General features: G+C 37.5%; 1 protein-coding gene across 4 annotated transcripts; it reads right to left on the reverse strand.

The window, feature by feature from the left end:
• Positions 1-582: 582 nt before the first annotated feature.
• Positions 583-9535, reverse strand: LOC148865522 (BTB/POZ domain-containing protein At1g30440-like). Of its 4 annotated transcripts, none has more exons than XM_088981066.1 (5): positions 8151-9056; positions 5659-5728; positions 4400-4541; positions 2029-3252; positions 583-1394 (listed from the first exon to the last, which is right to left on the reverse strand). In XM_088981066.1, exons 4-5 carry the CDS (start codon positions 3043-3045, stop codon positions 846-848), a joined length of 1566 nt encoding a protein of 521 aa, XP_088837192.1. In that variant the 5' UTR covers positions 3046-3252; positions 4400-4541; positions 5659-5728; positions 8151-9056; the 3' UTR covers positions 583-845. The 4 variants fall into 4 exon arrangements, with proteins under 4 accessions (XP_088837192.1, XP_088837193.1, XP_088837191.1 ...); XM_088981067.1 differs by lacking the exon at positions 4400-4541 and adding an exon at positions 4896-4977 and having other exon boundaries at positions 8151-9029; XM_088981065.1 differs by lacking the exon at positions 4400-4541 and having other exon boundaries at positions 8151-9535.
• Positions 9536-10986: the final 1451 nt, after the last annotated feature.

Here is a 10986-nt window from a genome sequence, read left to right on the forward strand (position 1 = left end):
TTTGCCACCGATTGGCCTTGTGAATTCTGAGTAGTAATAGTCCAGACTCCAGTACAAGTGAATGATGCCTTACTGTCTGAGCCCATCATTGATGGCAACTTGATACCCTTAGCAAACAAGACAACCTTGTTGCCAACAACGCTACAGTTGAGATACCCATACACATGATTGTACTCTGGATTTTAGATTTCCTGCCCAAGATTCTGAGTTCAGGAGGAAAATCCTCTTTTTCATGGTGAACTATGAAAATTAAACCCCCACCACCTGTATAAACAAATTTTCTAAAACATGAGACGTGGCTTTATTATCCACCGTCAAAAAGAGCATTTCCTCCCTTAAAATAGGTACAAGATTTTGATTGAAGGATTTCTGGTTCAAGAAATCCACTACAACAGTTGACAAGTAAACGATCCTCAAGGACTGGACAAGCAGTTGCAGACTAACGGATACGTATCATCAGCCCCTGCAGGCTCAGCACAGCAACACAATGCATTCATTACCTGGGTGCTTTTGCTAAAGGACCATGGTTCACAAGATTAGTTCACACAGAAGAAACAGGTGGGTCATCTACATCTATTCTCATAGCACACACACAGAATTGGTTACATCTTCAAGAAACTTTTAAGTTACAGGACTTTCTATTTCCATCTCCTTTACAAGGTCGAAAGAGAAACAAAAGAAACAAGGAATTCAAATCACACAAGAATGACCCAAAGAAAGAGATGGAAATTCACAGTTTGGAACTAAATCAAAGGTACAAACAATGAAATGAACTGAATGACCACCCCCCCCCCCCAAAAAAAAAAAAAGAAGGCAAAAAAGTGGAAAACAAAATAGACAATAAGTTACTCTACAGACAACTTTTTATTATGTTTACCATGCCTGTCCTTCACCTTCTCTACCTTGTTATTTCCACCTTTGCTCTGGTTGCTGACGGACCCCTCTTGAGCACTGCACATCTGTGACTTGATCTTCAACCCAAATTTCTTTGACATGTTGCCCCACGTGCTAGAATTCTTCCCCCGACCAAGTTTCTCAATCTCCTGCCTCATGCTTGAACACTCCTTCTCGAGTTCAGATACCCGCATCCTCATGTTATCCATTCCAACCTTCAACACCTGGTTCTCCCTCACAGCTGTGGTCCAGCCGCCTTCATTTGACCCTGCAAACCCACTCCTCAACTGTCTTGATCCATCAAGGTTGTCAGAGACAAGAAAGCAGCCTGCAATCGAAGTCCTCAGCTGGAGCTGCTCAAAAAAGAGAACTTGGACCACAACTCTTAGGGGTAGCCTCTCATTCTGTGCAGCATGGGTGCAAGCTTCCAAGGAAAGCTTCTGGCAGTCCATTAGCCTGCAGAGCTGTTCCCTTTCAGAATCTGTGAGCCATGGGTGTGCCTGTAGGTTCATGATTATAAAAAAGAACAAGGAAACAAACTCATTTCAGGATTCCACTAAGATTCAACTTAACCAGGTTTAAAGTAATTGATTTAAATTCTGAATTGATAATTCATGACAAGCCTTGATGATGATGCATTTGAAAAGTCATTCCACATTCTATAACAGACAGTAGGACAAGTTCTGGTTTATTATGCTATTTCTTTCAGTCCCACATGTAATCCATGTGATTAAGGGTAGTTTTTTTTTTTTTGATTACTTGTGATTAAGGGTAGTTGGCACCTCAACTAGTGCCACTCCTTTAACAGTCTGAAAGAAAAACAAACATAGTTATATACATGTTTCCTGCAGCACGAAGCAGTGGTACAGTTACCCCACCACTAGAACTCAGAAGATCATTCAGTATCTAAAGTAACTGCAATGTATCTATTTTTTTTTATTGATCAATGCATTGTATCTATTATATACATACTCCTAAGATTAGGTAGAACCAGGATATGTGCAGCACTATTTTGGGCTCCATCCATGTACTGAAGCCAGAGTAAAGGAAGTGTTACAACTTATAGGCTCCACATAAAAGATCCAGGTCAATACAAGAACCACTACGTATGACAAGACAGATCTGTAGCAGTACCTTCAGATATATGTCAATTGCACGATAAAGCCCATCATCCAATGGCCTTGCATACTCAGGGACTGCAGCAGCAAGTGACTGAAATTTTGGGGGCTTTAAATTAATATCAGGGGCGACCTCTGCAAGGTATCCATCAATCAGCTTGGCCACCATGGTTATTGGTGTCAGAGAAGGTGAGCCTATCATCTGGCCTTCATCTGAGCATGGGGAGGCTCCACCTGTTGCCTGATCCATGGCCAAGAAGTTCTCTAGAATGCGGTGTACACAATCAACATTGTAGAGTGTTTCCATGGAATAAGAGAAGTTGGGCATCAAGAGGTCTTCTAAGGTAGCTTGATCCAATTGCATACCAATCCTCTTCTCCAAGTTTGATATGCAAGATGGGCTTGCCCGAAGGATCAGAGCAGTACGAAGTAGGCCAAAAAGGAACTTGGTCGAGGTTAGCCCCTTCTGCATTGGCAGTAATCGATCAATTTCTTCAAGTAGAACCTTCTGGTCTTCTTCAGATGGTGGGGACTCCAAAGGTACAGGTGCAAGACGGGTACTAGACTCACTAACACCCTGACGCCTGTTCAGCCCTGGCAGGTACCTATTTCCATATAAAGTGAGGGATCCAGCAATAGTCTCCTGTCTGATGCCTCGAGATTCCATAACTGAGATGAGCCTCTTATAGAGGGGCAGACTTAAAGTTGATACATCCTCATACCACCAATCTGAACTTGAGTTCCTTGGCCTGGCTCCTGTGCTAATTCCATTCCATAAGACAGTTCCACCAGGGCTCTGCATGGGTCCACCATGCTCCATCATAGGCCAACCAAACAGATTAGGGTCTGTGCAAGCCTTTACAGCCAATGACTCGATGCACCTCTTAACAATGTGAAGGTCTTCAGCCTGGGGGAGGACATCCTCACAGGTTTGGAGGGCCTTCAGAGAGTCTTTCCAGTTATGAAGGACAACTTGATTGAGAAAGACCTCAGCCTGTGCAATAAGATTTCCCTCCCCATATTCCTCAGTCATCTCAAGACGCTCAGCAGCACATCGGAGGTACACAATGTTTGAAGCAGTGAGTTCAAGTTTTACCCCATAGCAGAACTTGGCAACAAGTTCAAATGTTTTGGTCCCACCAGGGATGTCAGGCAGATTTATGACACAACCCTCCTCTCCTTCTTCTGATTTTTTCGCAATCAATCTTTCCAGAACACCACTCCGAGAAAGCAATGGGAACTGCAGGAAAGGAATATTGAAAGTGTTAAAGACAATTACAGAACTAGTTAGAAATAGTCTGATCACTACAATAATAGTTTTCTTTTTATCAGCAATCCACTATTATAAATAGTTCTCCCAAAAACTTGGAGAAAACTATAAAACATAATAGTTTAACTAGTTAAAGTAGTTTTATCCACTAGAATTATGGTTTTCCATAGATAGGGATGCAAATGCACCCCTTTGTCCAAATCTGAATTCAAATCCAATCCAATTAAGGAAAATTGGATCAAATATAGATACACAATCCAATATGATATGGTTCAATTTCGTTAAAGAATATTTAAATAGTTAGATTTATCTGCATATAATTAATATGTATTTATTAGTAAAGTCGGTTGTCTACTAAAGAGTCATGGGTTCAAGTCTCAAAAAGTTCTTTCCTTTCATTTTGTTCATAGTATGCAATATTCGTTTTGGTTTATATTAATAGGGGCTATTGCTTGGTGTAATGGTAAAATCTTGGACTGACATGAGCAGCCATTTTGCGCAAAAGGTTTCCAAATGTTAGGTTGTATCCAGACCACTCCTCCCAAAATCCCAGATAACTGGAACCAACAGTGAGTAATGGCCTTGTTTTATTAATAAGAGAACATTTTGATCATTGTAAGTTTAATGTAATGGTATTTAACATCCCAATTCAATCTCCGCCCAATCTAAATATGGGATAAGATTCAATTAGAGTTCAAATATTAATGAATCAATGGGTCAACCATGACACCATAATTAAATAATAAACATATAAATAATAGAAAATGGAAAAATTACAAAAAAATTATAAAAATTGAGCATATCTCTAAGAAAATAAATTTATTATATTGAACAAAAAGAAGCGTGGCAAATAACTATCTTTATTAATGATAAAATACGAAAAAAAGAGATAGAGAACTAATATTTTACCGATGACCCAACAACCAGGTCAAACAGTTATGCAGGTCAACTGGACAGGTCACTGGGTTGTCAATCAGGTCAACAGTTTTTTTTTTTTTTTTCAGGCAATCAGTTTGGATGAAATGGACCTACATTTCTGGCCAGGTGACAGGTCAATCAGTACTAACAGATTTAACCGCAGGTTGAAACACATGTTTGTATGTTTCTGGGTACTTACTGCTCCGGTGGGCTGACATAAGGTTTAGATACGCTTTCAACTGAAGATATGTACCACTTAAACGTGTATACAGACAACCAAGCTGAATCTGATTACTCATATTCACATGTTGTACAAAGTACCCCTCTGTTCCCACTTTCCACTGCCAATGCCATTAAAAATTCTAGGTGAAACTCATAATTTAAATTTTGAATTAGTGCTTAAAAAAACAAATATTTAGGGAAGTAATTTGGGAAGATGCCATTTTTATGAAGGGGGAAATCCCTAATCATAAGACAAAGACAAGAAGTACAACACTGAAAAGGCAAAAAAAGGAAAAAGTAGTCTGACCACCACCACAAGAAGAAAAAGCATGATGCATTTTGTACTAGCTTGGCTGTTCAGCTATGCAAGGATATCAACAATACAATTGCCAAGCACACCTTGAGAATTTCAACTTACGCATTAAACAAATTGGAAACATAACCTAACTAATAGGCATTTCAAGGGTCACCACCTTATTTAGTTATTCTGCGCTCCTTTTTCTAAAATTAATTGATGTTTAGGATACTGCCACGTTCTTATCGCGGGCCTAGGGACTGCAATATATGTGGTCAATTAGTTAGATTATCCAGACTAATGACCATAATCTAATGTAAAATGTAGGTACCAAGATATAAGTCTATACAATGAGAAAACTTTTAATCTCTCTTCCAAAAATTGAAATATAAATTAAGTTTCATACGCTACCATCTATATTTCCATAAGTAGGTCTGGTGATACATGTTCTACCACCTTGATGATAAGTTCTTGAAGATAGTATTTCATTTTATAGTAAAGCATGAAAACCCATGCTTCATACCATGTCTTTAGTCACATGACACAAGGGAGAAGGGCAGTAATCAAAAGCTTGGTCCAGCATGATGGCACTAGTCCACTTATTCAATGGTACATGACACAAGACCTCCCCATACAGCCTAAGATATTGGTCCATCCAACATATAATCAACCAGTTGCATTATCACCCTCATCCCAAATCTTGGGACACCTACATTGTGGATTTTGCTACTAGTACAAATTGTGATGTTTTGCATCACAAATGAATCTCTCAACTACTCCCCTCAATGGATAGACGTTGATCTATAAGTTTCACCCTCTGCAGCACAACATGCATAAACGTTTAAAGTAGGTAATAAAATAAATACATTAGTAAAATAAGAAAATAGCAATAAAAGTTATCTTTCTAACATTATAGGCCATTTTAATTTAGTGAAGTTTACCTTGTGGAGATGGAAGGTCATATCTCCAACTTCAACAACAACATCACTAGGAAGTCCAGTTGTACAGAACCTACAGACACATGCACATGAAGAGCATTATTCAGTATTGCCACCATCAGGAATAAGGAGGTGTGTTCTACAACCATGACCATATCTGGTGTAACCAAAGCAATTAGATCCATATATTGCAAGTTCATACATGCATGCACACATATCTTACAAGTTCATACGTAGTACATACAAAGAAGAGTACAATACAATAGAAGCCATTCCCAGGTCCAAGAATTCCCCATAGGCATCCTTGCCTTGATACTCAAGATTTTGCTAGGCAGTCTGCTAAGACATTAGCAGACCAGGGAATCCACTTAAACTAGCAGTTTAACCCTGGACAGAAACAGCCAAGGGGACTCCTCTGACACCAACCAATAAATAACAACTTGGAATCTCCTTAAGTAGTCATATTTCTCCAATTCTGCAGTTCTATTAGTTTTAGACCTTGAATTATTTCCATCATCTCAGCTCTCAAAGAATTGCCAACTCCCATAGACTTAGAAAAACTCAGAAGAGTCCTACCACCCTCATCCCTAACAATCCCTCCCTTAATTTTTTCAATGAGTGTCCTGCCTATTGTTTCAACAGGTCATCATTTTCTGTTCATTCTTCTTATCTTTTAATTGCTTTCTTATAATTTTACAGAGTGGTTGTTAACTTATAATTTTAGTTGCATTATACACCATCAGCAACAACATATTATCATAGGTAAATGTAATATGGTTTACATCAAGTCATATAAGTTAAGGTACTAATATTACTAATATAACCTTTTTACTCTATAATATATGACTATTTATAAAATATGCATGTATATATGTATAAAAGCCATTAACCAATGTTGGTCCCAGCTATCTGGGGTCTTGGGAGGGGTGCACTGGATGTGATCCTAACCTTTGGCATTTTCTTTTCTGCATAAAGTGTCCACTTTCAGACTTGAACCCACATTCTCACTTGATAGCCCAAGATTTCACTATTATACCAAGCAAATGGCTCCTATATGCATGTATTTATGTATATATACACAGAAACATATACAAACCTAACTAATTAGTTTGGAGTAAATGGATGTCAGTCTACCAAAGAGACAAAAGGACTGCTTCTATTGAAGCCCCCTCCCCCATTTTTTATGTTCTATCTTTCTGCTTGTTCTATTCTTTTAATTTGTATCATTTCATATTCATATTTTTCACTGTTTTTTAGTGTTGCTTAACTCCCTATTTTTTGACTGAATTTTTCAACTTGAATTGCTGCCACAGTTGAACTATTTCACCCAAAATAATTCAGCTTCCTACTGACTATAGTTCTAGCAACTCCTTCCCATGTGAGAATTCTTCCACAGACGCTACAGTGTGGACATCTTTTAGGAACCTGGCTAAACCATTAGCGTGCCAGCACACAGGACTAAACCATTTTGCCCTCCAAAATTAAATAAATTGAACCAAATAAATTGGAATGTTCTTTTTTATTTTTTTGTCTGTAACTTTATTTCATGGTGTTTCTCCCCAGACCCTGCAATTGTGGGAGCCTCGTACACTGGGCTGCCCTTTTTCTCAATAGAATATAAATAAATCACTGTTCATGCATGCAGATCAGGTTAAAGCGTCACTTGTATACTGGTTACAAAGAGCTATATTTTTTATACTAAGACACAATAATGTCCTCATGGAATATCCAGTTAAATGATGAAAATTCAGATGCTAGATTGACCTTAAAAATGTCATGCCATAAGTTAAACTAGCTCAATCTGTCAAAAGAGTTTCTTGCGTTCTAGTATTGAAGTTTGGCATCACTAACTGGAAACCAGTTTGATCAACCTAACCATTGAAATAAGTAGATATGTCTGAATGGTCCAAAGTGCATATTATACATTTATTGCTGATGGTTAATATTCTATCTATCATTCAGTGTTCAAAATGTGACACTCAACTAGAATTTGCACCAGATGGCATTTAGAAATACCATCTCTCTAATAAAAAATAAGACTGTTAGCAATCTACCATGGAAAATTCCAAATTCAGTTCACAGTATATGTTTACCAAAACAAAGGAAGCATTGGTACACCGCCATCAGGCTGTACATTTTCAACCAAACAATGGAGTGGGTGGAAATGCACATGATGCACCTCAACAAATACTTTTGTTTCTTGGTAACCTCGATAAATATTTTAGGAATAAAACTCACTAACATTGCATAACAGAGATGGATACCATCAAGCAGATTTAGAAAATAAATATAAACTAAAAACAAAAAACACGTTTCAGTTCTTCAGTATTAAAATCCAAAACCAACTACAGTAAATTCAATTATTACTGTTAACCTCTTACCCCAATCCCACCCCCTCTAAACAGACCCAATCCCCTAGCTGAGACGAAAAATAGCAAGTTAAAACCACAGACAAAACAAAACACATAAAGCACTCAGATGCAAAGGGAACATACCAGGCTTGTCCTTGCCGTTGGAATGCATCAGTTTTGGATCCCAGCTTCATACAGGCCATTTCAGACGGAAAATAGGAAGAAATCTGAAGTAAAAGAAGTGCTCTGAGTTCGAACCGAAGCAATTTCAAGCAATTACAGGTCAAACTAAAACCTCGACTCTTAAGAATCGGCTTTAAACAACCCCTCTAATTTTAAGATAATGAAGCATACAATCACACCCAAAGCATGAAACACCTAAAATTCACCCTCGGTTCAGGGCAGAGTGCACGAAGTCCTGTCCAGATTCACCCAGAAAAGCTTAAACTCATCCTGAGACCGATTCTTTAACCACACCCTGACAATCCACTCAAGTGCATTTTTACAATTTGTAGCCGAAAGAAAACTCAACCACCCCAAACTGCTCCAAAGAATTACAGAAAGAGAGCGGAAAAAATCAGCAGAGACAAAACTTAAGATCAGTCGACCTAAAACCACCCAAATTTCCAAAAGTATCAAGCAGAAGCTTCGAATTCAGTCCCTAAAACTCCGTAAACAATCAAAATGCTCTTTCCTCCTCCTCCACAGAAGTTAAAACAACATCGTGATATTTCCATTACAGAAACCGCAAATGCAGCAACTCCACTTTGCAAACACCGCACCAGAACCACCCTAACCTACGAACATATTCAGCAAGAACCCAGAAAGTTGTTGCGCGAAACCACCCCCAAGAGACCGAGAACCACCTTCTAATACTCCCAGCAAAACCACCAAATTAGCTCCTTCGTTGAACAGACCCTCTACAGCACAGCTCTCAAAACCACCATAACAGAGGGAAAGGAGCAAAACCAACTTAAAAACCACCAATACTAGTTCCTCTTCCGAAAAAAAAAAAAAAAAAAAAACTAATCAATATCAAACAACCGCTTCAAGTCAACCCCTCGTCCCCTCCAACTTCAAACCACCACAAAAACCCAAAAAAAAACAAAACAATAAATGAAAACACAGAAAATTCTGACACAAAATAAAAAAACTTAGTGCTCTAAACCCGCTCCCAAGATTCTAAAATTCAACCCCACGTAGAGTACAAACAACCTAAACTTCCTAAACCCATCAAAGAAAAAAACAAAACAGAAGAAAATCCCCACTTTCTGACTCCAAAATTGCTTGTTGGTTTCGGAACCATCATGTAACGTTTGAACATGCCATGAAGTGCGAAACCCATCTGTCAAAAAGACAGAAGGAAGCTTGAAAAACTCAACAAGACTATTCAATGGCAGCTCTGAGAAACAACCTTAAACAGCCGGTAGCCCGGTGGGATCTTGAGAAACATACTCCTTGATTTCTAGAACCCCAACTTGGAGAATCTTTTACCAAACAGTATATCCACGTCCCCAACAAGATAATCTAACTAAAGAAAAGCATTAAAGAACCAGTAATCAACTTGTCCAGCTAGACCATGTGGAGGTCTGGGGTCTAGTTTTGCTTCTATAGCAAAAAGGCATTAAAATAACTCACCCTGAACTGCAAAAATGCGTTAATAATAAAAATCCCAAACGGATTCCTTTCTTCCTTTCTTTTTTCGAGACTGGAGACAAGACTTTTCCTCTGGAAGAATAGAGGGACATCCATGAAAAGGAAAAGAAAAAAAAAATCAAGTGGGGGACCAGGGACCAGTCGCCTATGCCCAGGGAAAAATGACAATTATCTAATTCTCTGCCAGGAAAGCTGGCACCGTAAGGGCATTTCGGGAAATAAGGTATTTCTGTCTTTTTACTCCAAATGACGATCATGTCCTTCGTCTTTTAGGTGTATACCACGAGGTCCTCGTCTCGTCCACCCAACTGAGTCTGAAAATGACGTTTCTTACCCTTTGATTGACTCCCGCTTTTTACTAAATAGACCCATCGTTGAAGTAATGAAGTTTGTTTCTCTTCTGGTACACGTAGGACATATATTACCATTTGGAGGTCAAATAACGTTCCACGTGTTGTGATTTTGACCTATAAACAAATTGATCCAGTGGGATTGGTGTAGTAGCATTGTGTACAACATATAAAAAGTTCCACCGAATCGCAGTTCTTTGTCTATTGTATTGGGGTTAGTAGTTGTTGAATGAGCGAGCTTGGAGGAGGTGTAGTGATCGTCAAAATTTTAGGACAGCTTCTGCTTCGTATGTTTTTGGAGAATAAATTTTAATTAATTTGTGATGTTAGGAATTAGAGAATTATCTTTTAATTTGGATTTATGATAATCCTTCTCATCTATTATAAGAAATGATTCTTTGGAGTTAAAAAATTAAACTTTAGAATCATTTTTTGTCTGAATATCATTCTTCAAATATGATTCCTTAGAAACAGAATTTACTTCCAAGGGGTATTTACGGTTCGGTTTGGTTGGTCTATCTTTTAAACCGAACTGGGGTTACTGGTTTTTGGTTGATAATCGGTTGATAAGTTTGATTAATTGGGTTTGGTTTATCGGTTTTTTAGTTTTTTTATATTTACAATATATAAATATATAATAAAAATTATAAATATATATATAATATTATTTTAAATCATAAATAATATATCATATATTATAAATATATTTATATATATATATATATATTACATATTTATTAATTTATAATATATTAAATATATAATATATATAATATACATAAATATATAGAAATATATGTATATCGATTAGTTCGATTAACCGTCAACTTTTTATATTAATTAACCGAAACTGAACCAGTACCTTCGATTTTTTAAAATACTAAATCGACTGGTTCAATTAACCAAAACCAAATTTTCATTTTGATTTTAATTGATTTTTTTGTTCGATTTGGTTTTTCTTGTCACACCCCTAT

Source organism: Nelumbo lutea, chromosome 3 (genome assembly GCF_056320005.1).
Source record: "Nelumbo lutea isolate HS-2025 chromosome 3, American lotus-T2T, whole genome shotgun sequence".
NCBI lineage: Eukaryota > Viridiplantae > Streptophyta > Magnoliopsida > Proteales > Nelumbonaceae > Nelumbo > Nelumbo lutea.

Coding starts and splice junctions, on each gene's coding strand:
- LOC148865522 (XM_088981068.1), bottom strand. CDS start 5,372: ATGGACCAATATCTTAGGCTGTATGGGGAGGTCTTGTGTCATGTACCA. Junction 3,253..5,240: donor GTCATGTGACTAAAGACATG/GTATGAAGCATG, acceptor CCTTTCCTGCAG/TTCCCATTGCTTTCTCGGAG. Junction 1,395..2,028: donor CAATTGACATATATCTGAAG/GTACTGCTACAG, acceptor ATGAACCTACAG/GCACACCCATGGCTCACAGA.